Source organism: Natrix helvetica (genome assembly GCF_964273705.1).
Source record: "Natrix helvetica genome assembly, chromosome: 2".
NCBI classification, from domain to species: domain Eukaryota; kingdom Metazoa; phylum Chordata; class Lepidosauria; order Squamata; family Natricidae; genus Natrix; species Natrix helvetica.
In genome coordinates, this window is record NC_138552.1 from 119,364,652 (window position 1) to 119,384,293 (window position 19,642).

The 19,642-nt window shown below is 39.6% G+C and overlaps 1 protein-coding gene across 1 annotated transcript in view; it reads left to right on the forward strand.

Moving 5' to 3' along the window:
* The first annotated feature begins 6,283 nt into the window (after nt 1-6,283).
* The window catches only part of COL6A1 (collagen type VI alpha 1 chain), a 58,342-nt gene continuing 44,983 nt past the window's right edge, over nt 6,284-19,642 (forward strand). The window contains exons 1-9 of the mRNA XM_081940231.1: nt 6,284-6,599; nt 7,992-8,124; nt 9,961-10,161; nt 13,028-13,187; nt 14,024-14,134; nt 14,352-14,372; nt 16,825-16,845; nt 16,941-16,985; nt 18,122-18,175. Of these exons, the coding sequence (XP_081796357.1) occupies nt 6,491-6,599; nt 7,992-8,124; nt 9,961-10,161; nt 13,028-13,187; nt 14,024-14,134; nt 14,352-14,372; nt 16,825-16,845; nt 16,941-16,985; nt 18,122-18,175 (855 nt within the window). The 5' untranslated portion in view covers nt 6,284-6,490. The remainder of the gene's footprint in view (nt 6,600-7,991; nt 8,125-9,960; nt 10,162-13,027; nt 13,188-14,023; nt 14,135-14,351; nt 14,373-16,824; nt 16,846-16,940; nt 16,986-18,121; nt 18,176-19,642) is intronic.

The following is a 19,642-nucleotide window of genomic DNA, read 5'->3' on the forward strand; positions in this document are numbered from 1 at the left end:
AATAAGTATGGATTAGATTTTAATGTTGGATTTGGTACAGGTAAGAATCCTGCTCCATTTCCTTTGATTAAATTGTTTCTATAGCTTTATATCTTTGCAAATTATTATTGACAAATCAATACTGATTATGCTGAAGTTATTTCAATCTTGCAGGATTTCCAGGGAAAAAAGTTTATCTTCCAAAAACCTATCATTGTTGCCAAGGAGACTTTGGGCACACTATATATCTCATCTAAATACATTGATTTGTAGGAATCTTCTTCCCCTATCTATTAATTTATTATATATGTATTTTGACATATGTACGCTTTATTTAAATGCATTTCACACTGATATAGTTTGCAAGCAACTTTCCCACATCTACATTGATGCAATTTTTCTAATGTATCATGATTTACCCAATTTCATTCTGCTAAACAATATGTCTGCTTGTTTCTCCCTGTGTCATGATGAATGTATTTTAGCGAATTTATTTTACCTCCCTATTATGCTGTTTCAGTTCTTCTCTCATCTTGTTTCTGGATCTTACATAAAGTAAAGATGTTATATATATATATAGCTTTTATCCTTGTTCAGATAGGCTCAGATATATGAGCTTGGTTCAGAGATAAGTTATAGGTTGCTTTGGTGTTAACCTATTGCTCTGATGGCGAACCTATGGCCTGTGTGCCACAGGTGGCACACGGAGCCATATCTGAGGGCACGCGAGGCGTTGCCCTATGTCAGCTCCAGTGTGCGCATACTGATTTTCAGCCATCCGGAGGGCGTGGGGAGGCTGTTTTCAGGAGGAAAGCCTCCTGAACCCTGTGGATGGTGAAAAAATGGCCCAACGGAATTTCGGAAACAAACTTCCGGCAGGCCCGTTGGGCAGTTTCATCCTCCCCAGGCTTCAGGAGCCTTTCCTGAAGCCTGTGGATGGCAAAAAAACCCAGCCCAATGAAAGTTCGGAAACAAACTTCCAATGGACACTTTGGGCCATTTTCTGCCCTCCCCAGGCTTTAGGAAAGCCTCCTGAAGCCTGGGGAGGGCAAAAAACCGACCTACTGGGCACAACAGAAGTCAGAAAATGGGCCATTTCTGGCCTCCAGAGGGCCTCCGGGGAGGGGGCAGGGGAGGCCATTTTCACTCTCCCTGGGCTCCAGGAAAGTCTGGAGCCTGGGGAGGGTTAAAAACAGACCTACAGGGCTCACCGAAAGTAGGAAAATGGGCCATTTCTGGCCTCCAGAGGGCTCTAGGGGGACGTGGAAGGCCATTTTCACCCTCCCCAGGCTCCAAGAAAGCCTCTGGAGCCAGGGGCCCACTGGAAGTCAGGAAACATGCTGTTTTCTGCCTCCAGAGGGCCTGGGGGGCAGGGGAGGCTGTTTTTGCCCTCCCCAGGCTCCAAAAAAGCCATGTGTGCATACATGGGGGGCAGAGGTGGGTTGCGCACACATGCGCAGGTGGGCACAACTTGGGGGGAATTTAATTACCAGTGTGGGCACTGCTTTTGGCACCTGAGGGGAAAAAAGGTTCACCATCCCTGACCTATTGTATAAACCCAGAAGTTGTGGGATGTAATATACAGTACATTCAGAAAATATTCAGACCCTTTGCAACAACATGTGAAATTTAGATCAAGTGCCTCCCATTTCTCTTGATCGTTGCTGACATGTTTCTACACCTGGAATGAAGTCAACCTGTGGTAAATTGATTGGGCATGATTTGAAAACGCACACACCTCTCTACAGAAGACATCACAGCTGACAATGCATACTGTAGCAAAGCAAAAGCCATGACATCAAAGAAACTGCCTGTAGAGCTTAGAGACAGGATTATTGCAAGGCACAGATCTGTGAAAGGCTACAATAAAATTTCTGCTGCACTGAGCAGAAAGAGCATAGTAGCTGCCATAATTCTGAAATGGAAGACGTTTGGCACAACCAAGAGCTGGATGCCCGATCAAACTGAACAATGGGTGGTGAAGGGCCTTAGAAAGAGAAGTGACCAAGAACCCGATGGTCACTCTGTTGGAGTTCCAAAGATCCTGTGGGACAAAGTTCCAGAAGGACAACCATCACTGCAGCCATCCATCAATCTGGGCTTTATGGAGAGTAGCTAGATGGAAGCCTCTCCTCAATGCAAAACACATGAAAGCCCTCTTAAGAGTTTGTTACTCACAATCTCAGAGTCCTTCAGGTGGTTTTTTGCAAACTCCAAGTGAGCTTTCACTTGGCGTTTGATCAGTGGAGATCAGTGGATAGTTGCAGTGATGGTTGTCCTTCTGGAACTTTGTCATTATGGAGTACTGAATTAATGAGAAAAAAATGAATTTCAACCACTATAGAATCAGGCCGCAGTATAACAAAATTGATAGAGGTGTGAATACTTTCTGAAGGCACTGTATATACCATGAAGGAGGTCTGAATATCTTCTGAAGGCACTGTATATACCAGAATGCAATACCATATGTAATCAGTTATTGTTATAAGCAAGCATGGCTTAACATATGTGCATTGGCCATTCCCTATTTCCCTATCTCAGTCTACCAACATATACAATAGCTAACAAGAGTCACTCATGTCCAAATTTAATTCCTTTTTATTAAAACAGAGTTGAAATGGGATAAGCAATCATCTTAGATTTGCCGCAAACCACAGAGGTTTTAAGGCTCCTCCTGCAATATCTTTTACCTGAGGAGCAGATTTTGCTCTTGCTTGACCTACTCCACACATTGGAGAGATGGGCTGAAGCAAGGAGGTTGTTTATTCAGTCAAAAGCCCCTGTTTTAATTTGTTTTTGGAATAAACATTAAAAGGATAAAAGGATATAGTGTACTTATTAACAAGAACTAATTCAGTGAAAACACATTAAAAAGGCAGATATCTTAATTGTTTGTACAGCATATCAAATGTTTTGTGACGGCAAATGCCATCTTGGTAAGAATATACATTGAAAATAATAATAAAAATTAATTATAAGCTTTTCATGGGTTTCTAAGTATTTATATATTATTTTATTAACTGCATACACACATTCTGTTCACCACCAACCAAAGACAAGGAGTAAATGCAGCAGGAATTGTATGAAGATTCAGCAAGATCTTAATAAGCTAGAATAGGCAGAAATCAGAAAGATTAATTTCAACAATGTCAAGGCATACAATACAAGTGAAAAGAGTGCAGGGGAGTTAAAGGCTGGATGTGAACTGACAGTATATTCAGCTACAAAAAAAGCAATATAGGTAGCCCTCGACTTATAACCATTCATTTGGTGACCATTTGAAGTTACAATGACATGAAAAAAAAGACCGATTACCATTTTCATAATTCCGACCATTGCAGCACCCCTATGGTCACATGATCAAATTTGGATGCTTGATAACTGGCATGGATTTATGATGGTTGCAGTGTCCCAGAGTAATATGATTACCTTTTGTGACCTTCCAACCAGCAGTCAGTGGGGAAGCCAGATTCACTTAACAACCATATTTAACAACTGCAGTGATTCACTTAACTGCGGCAAGAAAGGTCATAAAATGTAGCAAAAGTCATTTAACATCTACCTTGCTTAGCAAATTATGTGTTAAATTATGGTTGTAAATCGAGGACTAACTGCACAATCCTGGATTGCATCAGTAGAATTATAATGCTAAGTCAAGTCACAGCCCCTTTCTATTGTGCATAGTTAATCACACTTAGAATATTGTGTTCAGTGCATTTTGGAGAGCATGCGATCAGACTGGAATGTATCTAGGAGACAGCATGCAAGATGGTAAGGAATCTGGAAGGTTAGTGAGAGGTGCAACTGGAATCTTTGACTATGTTTATCCTGAAGAAGAGCAGACTGCAGAGAGACATCATAGCTTGTTCTTTTAGGCACAGGGGTCTAAATTGCAGGGAAGCAGATTTTGATATCTTAAAAAATGTATGTTCAACAAACAGATTGGGGGGAGCGGGGAAGTAGAGGTGAACTATCCTTCTATTTAAGCAGAAACTAGATAGCCATCTGTTAGGGATACTATAACAGCAGGTTCCTTCATTATCCAAGGGTTGGACCAGATGAGTCCATTAGAATTCAGCTTCTAATAAATTCAAATAAAGAAATAATTTCCCCAGGGCTTTTCCCAATCCTTACATTCTATGGTTCTATGATAATTTCGGATAGTTTGAAGCAATACACGTGACCCTTGACTTATGACTACAATGTACAAGTCGTAAGTCAAGGACTTGAAAAGTGAAAAGATGATAAGGAGGCTGGAGGCTAAAACATATTAAGAACAGTTGCAGGAATTGGGTATGTCTAGTCTAGTAAAAAGAAGGCCTAGGGGCGACATGATAGCAGTGTTCCGATGTTTGAGGGACTGCCAAAAAGAAGAGGGGGTCAACCTGTTTTCCAAAGCACCTGAAGGCAAGACAAGAAATGATGTTTCAAAACTAACCAAGGAGAAAAACAACCTAGAACTTTCCTGACAGTGAGAACAATAAACCAGTGGAACAACTGGCCTTTAAAAGTTATGAGTGCTCCATCACTGGAGGATTTTAAAAAGAGACCGGACAGCTATTTGTCTGAAATGGTGTAGGGCCGTGATGGCGAACCTATGGCACACATGCCAGAGTGGCATGCAGAGCCCTCTCTGTGAGCACGCGTGCCATTGCCAGCTGCTCTTCCGGGTTCCAGCGTGCCTGTGTGCTGGCCAGCTGGACTTCACCTAAAGACCAGCTGGCCAATGTGCATGTGCGTGCTGAAACCCGGAAGAAAGTAGCTGTCCGGTGCATATGCACGTTGGAGTAGCTGCCCGGCGCACATGTGCATGATGGAACCCAGAAGAGCAACTGGCCGGCACACACATGCACACTGGCCAGCTGCCCTCTTCCGGGTTCCAGTGCTTCGGCACACATACACACAAACACGTGTGCTCCAGTTTCAGCACTTGGTGCTGAAAAGGTTAACCATCACTGGTGTAGTGTCTCCTGCTTCAGCAAGGGTTCAGACTAAAAGACATCCAAAGTTCCTTCCAACTCTGTTGAAATTCTGTTGTCCCTTTTCTAAAATGGGGGTGGGGGTGCCCAGTGCAGGCCACGAGTTTGACACCCCTGTTCTAAGACATTGTTTCTCAACCTCAGCAACTTTAAGATGTATGGACTTAAGTATCAGAATTCCCCAGCCAGTGTTCACTCAGGCATACAAATGTGACCAAAGAATTAATAGCTAGGTTAGGACAACCACAACCCATGAACATTTAAATGCAGGTGGAATTTTTGTAAGCTATAATGTCTTCACTTTCCAGTCTCTCCACTCTCCATTTGATCCTGATGCATAGAAACTCAGAGTTTGTATCACCTATCAATTACAAGAAAATCAAAATAAAGCTATATCTAAATGCCGAAACGAAAGTTTTCTGCTCTGACTTTATTCCTGTTCTGTAGTTCTTCCATAATTATGGAAAACAAGACCCCACAGTGTCAGAATATGTGGCAGAGAAATGTTTGTATCTTACTTTGTTACTAATTTACACCTACCACATCTGGCTTGCAAACCTCTGGAAGCCTAGTAGATGGCAGGAAAAAAGGGACTTTCCCCATTATTACTATTTTCTTTATCTTATCTTCTTTAAAAAAAAAGCAAAAGAGTAAATTCAAGTGCAAAATGAAACTATAGAATGGTCAATTTGATTTTGGCATCTGAATCCAGCCACTGTAGTTTGTAAATCTTGATGCTCTCTTAATATGTTCTGTGAATTCAGTCACCATGTCTTATATATTAAACTATGGAAGTCCAACATATGAAATCAGTAAACATCTTTCAAATACTGGTCTTTAAGTCATTACAAAATGTTGTACAGCTACTCTTCAAATGGAGGGAGAGCTATGTTTGTTCCTGAATAGCCACTATTCAAATTTAATAGTTTGTTATTACACAGGTTTGCAATTGTTCGAGTTTTTCATCTTCCACATTGTTTTGATACAGCATTACCTTTACATTACATCCTGCATGTTGAAAAACACATCATTGCAGAATGCACATTCCTAGAATGGGTTGTGATCTAAAAGCCTAGCTGAAAGTGTGGGCACCAAGTCTTATGACTCCCTGCTAATAGAGAAAGGCAGATAAGAAATAATTTTGCAATTAAAGAGAGATGCTTCAATGCAAATTCAGAGCCTATAGAAACATGCCTCTCTACTTGAGAAAAGTAGAAGAACAGCTGCATTAAAAAGAGCCATTTTCAAGGAGACTGGGGTGTTTCTTGACTCACCAGCTGGTGCTGAGAGTTCAGCTTCAGCAGAGGCCGCCTCTTCCCTCCCCTCTGGAAGGATTGCTCTGTCTCTTTCGACGTCTACGGCCGCTGCCGCCTCCGCCTCTTTCTTTTCCTTCCTACACTTTTCGAAACTCAGGGACAGGATAGAAACTTCACAAAAATTACCAACTAAAAGAAACTGGGTTTGAACTTTCTGTCGTTGCGCTTCTTTTGCATTTTCAGATCTCACCGAATGCTAACTCCGCTCCTTGTAAGATGAAGTTAGCCTGCATCTTCCTTATTTTCCTATTTCAGGACTGTTTTTTAATAAAGAGAGTTCTGGCTCAGGAATCAGAACTATCCAACAGAGTAATAGCTTTCCAAGGTAAGAATGTGTTTCCATTTTTCTGGTTTCTTCAGATGTGCCTGCTTTAATGGACTGAAAGGATGAAGTTGTTAATCGTAATCCAGCTCCACCTTTGCCCTACTCTTTCAGTACAGATTTTTGATCATATTTTGTTTAAACTTTTACTTACATATGAATTTGACAAACAGAAAATTAGGTGCAGGGCAGCAATATGAATCCCACCAATATAAGTAAAGAATATCCGTGGTGCAGTTTTTGGAGAAAGGGAAAGAACTTTCTGTGTCCCACTATAATAGAAATGCGAGCTATATGTAAAGAATATGTGTTGGTAAGCATTCCAAAATATGTGCAATATGCATGGCTTGCAAGATTTTTATTTCAGTGATCAACTGAACAGCCACGGCAGGTAATTTTAATGATACTTTATGCTGAAGAAATGGGCAGAAGTGATAAGCAAAATAAACAGCATTATTTTATAGAACAACAAAAAAATTTTTTGAAAGTGCCTTGAAAAACAATGCAGAAAAGTGACAGGTTTTGAAGTATGGATAGTAAAGCAAAAAGAGGAAGGAAAGAAAATATTTCCATTCTTGTTGGAAATTAAAATGTCCCAAATATAAAGTCAAAGGAGTTAAAGAAGAAATAATTAAGAACATTTTTCTGTAAATATATTTTTTAAAAGTATGTTTAAAAAGTACATTTAATATAATTAATGTGTAAGTTATCATATTTGAGTAACTACTGCAAATTTTCATTTCAGAAATCAACTTTTCCAGTATACAACTGGAATATTTGATTTTTACCTGCTGATTTTGAAGGTTGTGAATTTTGTGATCAGATTGTAATAGGCCACCCATGTATGCAAACATAATCTTAAATGCCTAGGATTTTGCCATGCTGAGAGGGTTGGTAGGTCTCTACCCATATTAACATCCCCATAATTCTAGTGGGTCTGTCAATTATATTTGATGCTGGAGGTGAAATTATATTCTCTTACATTATATAAATTCCTTCAAATGGGTTTTCTTTCCTTTCCCTGTGTTTCCAAAACTCCTTGTATTATTGCCTGCTTACCTAGATGCATTCCCTTGCAAATTTATTCCTAGATTATGTAGTGATTATTTTCCTACTAGTTTTCTAAGAGTGGAGTGAGCCTAAGAGACCCTGGTTTGTCTAGGCCAACAAGTGACCTCAGAGCAAAAACAAGCCTATATAATTTGTTGCTGAGGTTGCATGGTGAGTAAGCCACAGGCAACTAAGGAGGTCTTAATTTTGAATAAATCTGCAGAGTGTTTTGTGACTACAGTTTCCTTCCATATAACCTGATGCATTGAAAACTTTCTGATGAATCTTTTAATGTAAACATGTAAACATTTTATTTCTAAATTGCCCATTTTTGAATTTTAACAGATTGCCCGGTGGATTTGTTTTTTGTCCTGGATACCTCTGAGAGCGTTTCCTTAAGGGAAAAACCTTTTGGTAGAGCCAACGTTGACAAGATCAAAGCATTCACTAATCAATTCATTGATAAATTAAATGACAGGTACTTTATATACTCAAGTTTCTTGAAGGTGGAAGTTATTGTAAAAAAAAGCATTATACTGATTTGGAAAGCTCTTTCTCTTGGCCACTCTGCCCTTTCTCTCTCTCCTTCTGTCTCACATCTCCAACATGCATAGACATGCACAGGAAGAAGAAATAGTGATTTCTAGAGAGGCCATCTTGAAAATCAAAATGGGCCTACAATGTCTGGGCAGACAGACTGCTGAAGCCTGCACAGAACTACAGAGGAGCTTTTGGATGGATGCTAATATTTTTGGATAATTGTAAAAGGATCTGACATTTTCCTAAGAATTAAAATAAGCAGTACTTTTGCATTCATTTTACATTCTAATTAGCAAATAATGGTGATAGTGTTCCTTCTAAAAATGTTTCTTCAAAAAGTTCCCTAGTCATTAGTTTACATTTGTGTTACATTTTGCTGTTTCCACAGATTCATAAAAACACACACCCAAGGAAACTTTTTCCCCCATATATTCCTGGGCCAATCTTTTTACTGATGCAGTTCTTTTCTGAATTGGAAGTTGTGCTCAAAAATGTTCAAGGGAGCTGCATTTTAAAGTGAGGAGGCAGCAATAGAAATAATTTTAAAAGGCAGTTGTAGAAAATCCAATTTTGTATATTAGTATATTTGAAAACAGAACCCTGTTTTGGATTTGGCCAGATCCTGACCCCACACTAGCTTATTAATATTTTTTTTCACTATCTGGGTGACCCACATAGTATGGAAATGCAAGAAACCAGTTCATAATAATAATAATTAATACTGCATCATGAGAAGTAGTAGTTTCTTTCCAAACTGTATTTGGACCTTCCATAAATTTATGGACACTTTGGATGCTTTGTTGGGCTGAATAAAGGCAGTGTGTCATTGCTCCTGTGTTTTTGTGTTTACTTTTTGAGTGTCAGAGAAGGAAAGAAAAGAGATAAACAACTAAAAGAAGTAGACCAATTCTGGGGAGCACCCAGATGGAGCAACCAGAGGCAAAGGTGGTGGTAGATACCCATCAGATAACTATCTGCTTCTCTGGTGGCTGTGGAAGAGACCTAAAGCTTTGACAAAAGAAGAGACAAAACATTTTAGGGGACCATTTTCAGATGAAGAAGATGAATTATCCTTTCTACTGGTGTGAAGAAAACTTCTGAATAGGTTTAAGCAAATGAATCACTCTACTACCATCTAATCTAAATGCCACTATAGGACACCAGCCACAATAATTAGATGCTGCTAGCATTTGATGGAACCTGTACTGTAGTCCTGAAGTAACTATTGGTCAGCAGATGCTTCCTGTATGGGCTTAGCTGCAGTGGGACAGAATCATGTATGGAATAGTTGAGAGACTTGCCTCACAATGGTAGAAATAAAATAAGCTATTATCTGTTTTTATCATTGCTCATGCTGAAGATGGGATGCATGTTCCCTGGAAATATCACACCATTGCTGAAGTTCTGCCTCATTGTAAGGATCCTCAAAAGCTAAGTTTATCTACTTGCAGAATGATTGCTGGAAGCCATTTCACTGTAGAACTGAAAATATAGGCTTATGTTGGATAACCAACAGATTCTAGCCAATACACAACATTATCTGATTTAAACTGTGGAATGAACTGGTCTAGTTTTATAATTTTACATCCATATTATTCATCCATATTCACTGTCCTGTTAAATCCCACTTTTCTCGTTTTTGTCAGATTCCTATTTACCAGGAATCTGCTAAAACAAATAATACTTTACTATTACTGAGGCAAAAAAAAAACATGTCTAGGAAAAAAGGGATACATTCTTCCCACTCATCCCCTGCCTCTTTTTTTTTTAACAGATATTATCGATGTGACCGAAATCTAGTGTGGAATGCAGGTGCCTTGCATTACAGTGATGAGGTGGAACTGATCAAGAAACTTACCCGGATGCCCAGTGGGCAAGCAGACTTGAAGAACCGTGTGTCATCAGTAGAGTCTATTGGGAAAGGCACCTATACTGACTGTGCCATTAAGGCAGGGCTTGAAGAACTACTCATTGGGTAAGTCGGAACCATAGTTTCTCATTGCACCAATAGAGAGAAGGAAAAATGTGTTTGGAAGTCCGCACACCTTCAGAAAACAGAGGCCTTCGGCATTGATACCATCATTCTTACATTAGAAGCCCAGCAACTATAGTAAACAAGAGACTTAAGATAGAACTCCAACTACAGTATATTCTTGCACACACAAAAAACCCCAACCCTCCATAGTGTTTGAATGTGTGTGAGTGCTCCATCACAGGAGGTTTTTTAAAAAGGATTGTATAAAACAGTCATTTGACAAGAATGATATAGAGTCTCCTGCTTGAGCAGGATTAGATTGGACTCCAAAGTTTCTTCCAGCTGTTATTCTGTTGTATGGGGAAAAGCTTAGGATACTTTACATAGTATTTGTTTTACAAAACTTTAATTTTTATCAGTACCAGATTTCATGCTTTAATGTACTTCCATCCCCTTCACTCTTACACACTATAGGTAAGTACACCTCCCTTGGAAATGTCAAAATCATTTGACCCTAGATGATCCTAAGAGGATGTCCACTAAAAGATCATTGGGGCCAGGCCTGGGCAAGCGCAACCTATGCTGAAATTGGCTCTTTCGGAGGGGGAGGGAGAAAGATGGGAAATAAACAGATTTAATACATAAATTTTAAAAATGCAGGAGGGGCAGATGTTTTGCACATTTCCCCAAACCTTTTGCAGGAGCTGAAACCAAGAAATTCAGTGTCTACATTGAAGTGTTTATAATAATATATCATTTTTCAAGGTAAGAAGCAGGATGTCTCTGAATCCATAAATCTCATCTGTAGCAAGATGAAAATATTTTTTCATTGTTAAGATGTATGCATACAACCATAAATAGAAATAATCACATACATATTTTCCATCAAACTTATATTCTCCTTCCCAGCAGAATGATGTTTTTATATGGAAAACCCAGGTAGTCTTTCATGGAGGAAGCAGTTCTCATGTTAGCTTTTATATGTGAGTCAATGAGTGAAATGGACTTTTTCTCTGTTAAAAAATAAAACATTCATTTCCTGGGTGAAATATTGAGCTGGAATGTGTTCATCCCTGCATGTATGTGTTTATCTATTTAAAAATTAAATATTTGTCCTTGATCTAATATTATTTATCTTAGTGATTTGACTTTCTCTTATTTCAGGGAGAGTTGTCTATTTTTGTTTTCTGTTTAAACTACAACAAAATTGTGCATAATTTAACAAAACATTATTTTCTGAAAGTTGTAGAAGTATCAGGAGTGAATAAAACTGTTAAAGTTACAAGTATGTGTGTGTTTGTCTATTACATGGAAAATTGGAGGAGAAAACTCAAAATATCTCTATTAATTTTAAGACTGGAAAGAAATGATTATCATTTATTAGGTGACTATGGAACTAGACATCTGTAATAGTACTACAAAACTGTAGTAACTGAGATTACAATGAATGAAGAACTATCAATACTAAGTAACTGCATGTACTTTTGCAACAGAGTACTACCGTGTTTCCCCGAAAATAAGATCTATCCTGAAAATAAGCCCTGCCTGATTTTAAGCGTGCACTTAATATAAGCCCTAGTGAAGGGTGGCGTGGCCAGCACAGGAGGCAGCGAATGTGCACGGGCCAATGATGTCTGGCAGCAGCTGCAGCCTGTGCAGCACAGGTGATTACCTGTCCAAGCAGCAAGTGGAGGCAGAGGTGTGGAGGGGGAAGACCCATGATCTGGATGTGCTGCATGAGCCATGGAAAAGAGAGCCAGTACGCCCGAGTAGCAGGCAGCTGTGGAAGGTTCACCTTCACGCGGTGGTACTGGCAGCAGAAGGAGACAGGTGTGGGGGGAAAGGCAGGTGATCCAGATGTGTCCGCCCCATGAGCCATGGGAAAACCAAGAGTCAGTGGCCTGGAACAGGTGGGCAGCCATGGGAAGCTCATTTCCATCTGCCAATGCTGCTGCGCGAAGACGAGCTTTCTGCAGCCAGCCACCTGACTCTTGGCATTCCTGCAGCCCGCGTGGTGCTGCTTGGATAGAGAATAACTTACCTGTGCTTCATGATCTGTGCAGATGCAGGGACCAGTGGGCTGCAGCTGCCGCCAGATACTGGTGGTCCACGTGTACTTACGTGGACATGGTCCATGTGCACTTATGTGGGCGTCTTATGTGCACACCGAGGGGTGGGGTGCCCAGCCGTGCTGATCACCCTGAAAGCATGTTTCCCCAAAAATAAGCGCTAGTGCTTATTTTGGAACCCAAAAAATATAAGACCAGATCTTATTTTTGGGGAAACACAGTAGTATATCTTTCCTCATGCTACAAAATCAGATTAAGATAGCATTCAGATAGACTTTTAAATATGAACTCTACTGTGTCTTTCAAAATTACTTAAAATGTTTCATTGAGGCTTGAGCATCACATGAATTCTGAAGGTTTTATTCTCCAAGGCAAACAAAGTTATAGCCCTTTTAAGGATCCACTTCAATCCATGGATTTGAGCCTTGCCTTTCCCAGACAGTCCTTTCTTTGTCTCCATTGGTACTGTCATGGCTGCCATCCCTCAACTATCTGTACTAGTTTTTTTATTTATAAGGAGAAGCCCTTTTAGCCTTTTCTTAAGACTTTACTGATATATAATAGATATCATCATTATCATGGTTGTTTGATGATGATGATATGTTTACGCCAGTTTTTTCTTCTCTATCTTTCTGACTCTATGTTTCTGTGACTGTCTTTGTCTCTCAACTCAGGGCAGCATAATACACGAGCAGAAAAGATAAAACCCCACAGAACCATTTAGGATTGTGATGTGATGCGAGTACACACATATGTAATATGGTTTGTTTTTCATTGGCTGGTTTTAATTCTTTCAGCGGATCTTATCATAGGGAAAATAAGTATCTTATTGTGGTGACAGATGGACATCCCTTAGACGGTTACAAAGAGCCCTGTGGGGGACTGGAAGATGCAGCCAATGAAGCAAAGCACCAGGGGATCAAAGTGTTTGCTGTTGCTGTATCTCCAGACCATCTGGTATGAAATGTGTACACATGAATGATATTAGAGCAATTACTGTCATTAAATAAATAGAGATCAGTCCAGAGACAGCTTTTGCTTGGGAGATGTGCTTGTTCCTATGATTCTGCATACTGTGGCCAAAGGTGGCAGCCTTTGCTCTAATCCTTGATTGTTATAATCAGAGATGCTGTCCTCTTTGCGCAGCATTTCCTAAAAACTATATTGGTTCTGATTTAAGCTGGGTCAAATTTGCTGATTTTAAAGGAGCAATATATCATATGCCTAATTATGCCAAGGCAGATAACGTACATGTGCTAAAATGAATAAAACCTTGGGTAATCTTTAAAAAGAATCATTGGCAATTCTTACTGTTCAGATATTTCAGTGAGTAGCAAATCTTCACAAAAAATAGTTGATAGCTGTGGGGCAATCATTAAGAAAACTTTTCCATGCATTCTTTCAACTGACGTATGCTTCATTTGGCAGAAAGGGGCAGTAGTTACAGAAAATTGCAGAAGACATGCAAAGTCATGTGTATAAACAAATAAAGAAATGTGTGTGTGAAGAAATCTTTTCAGGTATTACAGTGAGTGCACTTACATTAGGATCTAAAGTTAACTGCCCAAGTGCCTCTTCTCCCCTGCAGGAGGAGGTCAGTACATCTCTGGCATATTACATAGACAACTATAACCAAACCTACATCAACACAGATGAGAGGAATTATATTTGGATCTTTATGGGAAGATTAGAGTACCAACAGTCTGTGCAGCAATTGGACCAAGCTCACTGCTAAATTTACACGATGACATTGGAGTGAAAATATAATTTTGATTTGATTTATTTTATCCTAGGAATCCAGATTAAATGTGATTGCTACAGACCATGACTATCGTCGCAATTTCACAGCAACTGTACCACAAAGCGATATTCCTAGAACAATTAACACCATCATTGAAATGATTGTAAGTCTTAGTGTTTCTTTCCTATTTGTTAGATCTACTTGAAAGGAAAATATAAAAATACAGTAATAGAGACTCAAGTAGATGAGTTTTCGTCTAATTTGCTTTTCTACAGCAATAATTTTAAAGTTAGTGGTATTTTTCTGTTGGATAATGTATCATGCATTAGATATGCTATTTTCTTATTTCTGATCATTATCTTCTTTATTCTTTCTTTCAGAAAAATAATGTGGAGCATGTGGTAAGTTTTTTCAGTGCCCTTTTGTTCATTCAAGAATCATTTTTATCTTGTACATTTTCTAATTTCTTGCCACTGTTTCTTTCCTAATAAACCTTGAGCTAATCTAAATGCCAAGATTCACTCCTGTTGCCTATGATTTAGTAAGAAGGAAACAGCAAAATATTTTTGTCCCAAACAATAGAAGGAAGAACCATATCTTGCACCAAATTTACAGCCCTCTTGCTCAGATCACAAAGGAGGATTCAAAATCTTAGTCTCCCATTTAAAACTTAGGACTAATGTAAGCTCTGCAAAAATGTAAATATTTGAGAATTTAAATAGTTTTTAAAAACTTATTTTATAAAAACTGGAATTATCAGCAAGACAGTATTTATATTTATATCTAGTTGGGTGTTCTGAGTAAGTGTAGTCATTAAGCATAAATGATCTTAGGTCGTAAGATTCAGGCTAAAGAGTTTTCTACTAAAAACATTTATTTGGCTGTTTGTTAACCTGATCCAGCTTCAACCTTCTACAGCAGTAGACTGGTCTCAAAATGAAGGCTCCAGCATGTGCTCAGTAACTCCAAAGTATGCCATCCTGGAGCTGAAGCCTGGTGGCTGAATGATAATTCTCTAGTTTGCATTTTGCTCTAAAGTGTCTCATTTACATTGGCACTTGGCCCAGTTTGATGCATTCCCTTTTGTAGCAAGTGATCAGATGTTTTCATCCTAAAGCAGAGAATAATGGAAATATAGCTGAACTTCTTGAGGATATCTTTCTTCTTTTCTTACTATTTTTTAACTTAACATATTTAGGCATATCCAAGCAACATAACTTTGTTGGTTTTTGTTGATGATTGTTCAAATGGACAGGAAACTAATCTAGAAGCTCCAACCAATTGCATTATGTCATGTGGTAGCCTCAGTTCCTGCTAGAACTCACCAGTATTGTGTGGGAAATGGCTTCTCAATTTTTCTAGCTTTTTACAAATAAAGGGATTGTTAGGGTGTGAATTCCACCTTGAATTATGGAAGCGTGGACCGTGGAATTTCCTTGTAGCATACTTTTGAAATAAGCGAAAATAAGCCAGAGGCATGATCTAATAAAAAACATTTTAATATAAAAGAAAATAAAAATACAAACTTGCTATTTAAATTAATCACATCTTGGCAGAGTGAAATTGCTGTGGCTGCGAGAGCTTTGGCCTGGCACCGAGTGTGTCAGCCTCTGCTTAGCTGCTCGCTTTCGACTGCCATTGAAACGGGGAGGGGGGAAGATAAATGGTATTTGGGAGGGGAAGTTTGAGCACAGGAGTGAATGAAGAAGGGAGTCGTTTTCTCACCAACTACTGCACATGCTACAGATATGGAATTGCCACCAAGGCCAACCGTCCGGCATACCATCCTGATGATGGGTTTTGAAAGTGCAGCCCTCATGACACCTGTGGGGTGTGGGGATTGGACTGGGGGTTGGGATCACTAGGGGGAGGGAGCTGGGTCACATATTGATATCTATGATTGTGCGCGCTTTTGCCTCAGATCTTGTTTTGCTAGCTGCTATCTATTCATAACCAGTAAAAGTACTGTTAATTCTGAAAATGGACTTGAGTGGTTTCTTTCTTGGTTACTGATGGAGGCTGCACTGACAGAGTGTTTCAAAATCTCTAGGAGATATTTGGGAGCTTGCATAATTAGAAAGATACTCTACTGACCTCAGTCGTAGATTGACATCTCCTGGATTGACATCTCTTGTTGAGATCTTTCTCCCACAGAAGGTTCTTCACCTGGTCTGGTTGCATCAAGAGTTGTAAATCTTTGTAAAATACTTTTCTTCTCTTCATCGGCGAGGGTGAAAATTTCTGAATGCCTTGAAGAGAAATCTTTCAGTTTCTTTTTTTTCTTTGGCATGTTAGAAAATGATTTAAGCGTTCCTCAGTCGCTATAAATCATCCTGTCTAGATTAGCCTATTATGCTTAACTTCAAAAAATAACAAAGCAAGGAAAAACCATACATCAACCAGCCTCTGTTATCATGTATTAGGGTGTGAATTCTCCCTTGAATTATGGAAGTGTGGACTGTGGAATTTCCTTGTAGCATACTTTTGAAATAAGCGAAAATAAGCCCGAGGCATGATCTAATAAAAAACATTTTAATATAAAAAAAATAAAAATACGAACTTGCTATCTAAATTAATCACATCTTCGCAGAGCTCTGTGCCTACCTCCCTTGGCAGGCGAACAAAAGTTCAGAAGTGAAAGTTAAGAAGGAATGTGTGACCTGCGCAGTAAATCATTGCAGATAAGAAACAGTTCAATCTATACAGAATATAGGCACAAATGGCAAACCAAATAAAACGCAGTGACAGGGATGAAGGGATGCTTTTAAGTTAGAGCAAAAGAGAAATGTACTCATTCTATAAAACTGTAAACTTGGTAACTCTTTTAATGGTGTCTTTTTATTCTGTCAACAGTGTTGTTCCTATGAATGCCAGGTGAGTGTTATTATCCTGACAGCCCCAGCAGTATATAAAATCTTGCTTTTTATATTCCTGTGCTCTAATACCAATTTTTGATTGTTGTTTCTTAGCCTCCTCGAGGACCTCCAGGGCATATTGGGGACCCAGGAGAAGAGGTGGGCATTTTCCTCACCACATCAGTTCTGTAAGGCTACATTTAGATTGACTGCCAAGTATCTGGTAGAATTTATTGTCACCTAAAAACTAGTTATACAGTGGAAGGAGGTGATTTATGGGGGCAAGAAGAACAGACATTTGCAAGCTGCTCACAGCCATCCTAACATGGTTTCATGTGAGCAGCCCTTTGAATTGTTGTTCTGCTGATGATCAAACCCAGATCAAGAATGATTATTGTTGCCATTCAGGATTTAATTCTGAATGTATGAACCAGCCTGATATAATCTGGCTAATGTACAGTTAAGTTCTGCCCATTTGAGTCCTCAACTGAGGGGGCAGTCATATGATCATATAGATCTCTGTTATCTGAACTAGACCAATATGTTCATTCAAAATTTTATTTAAGAGTTGCCTTATGGGCAAATGGCCTTGCATTTAAGAATAGGACCTTTGATTGAAAAGCTTATTTCTTTCATTTTGACATATTTGCTAGATTGCAACCTGAAAAGAAGTGAAGCCAGCCAGTTTTCCTCTCCGTGAAATGACTGACTTGACACCTACGGTGTGCACTTCTGTCAATAATAATACTTCATTCCAAGCCTTTTCCTGTCCATCCTCCTATTGACACAGACCTCAGCAGCTGTACAGTATTCATTCTTCTCTGCCTATAGACACAGCCATGAAAATCTTTCCATTCCAGATTCAGGGAGTCCGTTCTTTAAAGGCTCCTCAGCTCCCATTGCTACTTTCGTCTTGTTTATGTACCTGCAAACTCATATGTGTAGAATAGTCTTTGCGGGAAAAATAATACTTTAGCATTTTGTAGAGTTTTACTTACTTTACTTTTACTTTTATTCATATTTATAGACCGCCCCCTCTCCCAAAAGGGACTTTTGTAACTATTTACTGTTGTTGCTTCCGAAACAATTGTGAAAAGTGAAAAGATAGGTTAAAATTAATGTTATGTGTATTGCAATATTTGGCATCTGCCCATCATTAAAGGGCAGCCTTGAAATTGTCCTTCATAACATGACCCCTTTTCTTCAATGGTTTTTAAAAGCTAAACTTTATTTGAAATGTAAAGTTAAATAAAAATTGGAAATAGAATCTAATGCTTACTGATATTTTGTTTCAGGGAGAAAGAGGGAGGCCTGGCTTGCCAGGAGAAAAAGGAGAAGCTGGAGATCATGTAAGTGAAAAATACATTTGACCTTGCATGGAAGATACTCAAAATGAAGTTGAATCTTATGTAATACTGGATTATTTTAATGTATATTCTGAATAAATATGGAGTATTTCTTTTAGTTGGAGAACTGCATTCCTCCCAAAGGACATTTTTTGTATATGAAGACTTGTGAGATAACATTAATCAATTTTGTAGACACACCATCTGTATGTCAGCCTCTTCCTGAAATTGCAAATTGCCAATGAAGTTACAGAAGGGTTGAGATTCAGCCTGATTTTACCCATCCATTCTTTTGAAGTATCTTGTGATTCTTTCTCAGATCATTATATTATGTCCAGTTTTGGTAGATTTTAATGCACCTGTTATGTCCCTGTTTCAAAAAATGTGTCCACGCGTTGTTGTTCCCGATTGGCTAAGATGTGAAGCCAGAGTGGGAAGATTAGCGCACAGCGATTGGCTGCCTCGTTGACAGCTTGGGGTATAAAAAGCTGTCAAAGCGGGAACTGTTCTGTTGCCAAGTTCTGGAGTTTCTGTTTGCGTTATTGTTAGCTTACCAATAAAAGGCTTCTGTTAAAGCAGCCGCTTCGCCTCAGTCAATACCGTCGCTTATACATACATAATACTGGCGACGAAGGTGGGATTAGCTGAGGTGAAGGATAAGAGCGAAGTCACCACTTAGAGCTGAGGCACGGAGAGCTGATCACACCATTCTAGTCACTGGCAATGCTAACCACAAGGCAATCTCCACAGCTGCTCGTCCTTTTCAGAATGGCTACTTCAAACAATTTTGCGGTTTTCTGTCCAGCAACTGAGTCATGGGAAGCCTACATAGAGCACTTTGAGTACTTCCTTGAAGCAAACGACCTGACTAGTTTGCCTAGCAGCAGGAAGCGAGCGCAGTTTTTAAATGCCTGCGGCTCTGAGATATTTGGAACAGCCAGGGCTTTGTCCGCCCCTCAGTCTGTCCACTCCATTCCTTGGGAAATGCTGCTAGAGAAGCTGAAGGCGCATTACGCCCTGGCTCCCTCCTGTATCACCAGGAGATACTCATTCAGGCAGATAGTACAACAGGAGGGTGAGTTGGTGAATCAGTACCTGGCTTCCCTCAGGACTGCTGCTCTGTACTGTGACTTTCCTAACTTAGATGATTCCCTCCTGGAGCAGTTAGTCTGTGGAGTTTGTGATTTACGACTCCAATGCCATCTGCTGGCCTGTTCTGATTTAAGCCTTCAGTCAGCTGTGGACGAGGCTTGGGCGTCTGAGATGTCAGACAAATCTGCAGCAGAAATTCAGAAATTCCAAGCTGCGAGACCATCTATCAAAACGGAAAACGTCCACCACAGAAAATCGCGTGCAGGTCAACCGTGACCACCTCAGGGAGATCAAGGAAGAAATCCCCTCAGGTCACCCCTTGCGCAGGGTGCGGCAGGACTCATGCTCCACGACCAACTGCAACCTGCTGTAGCTGTC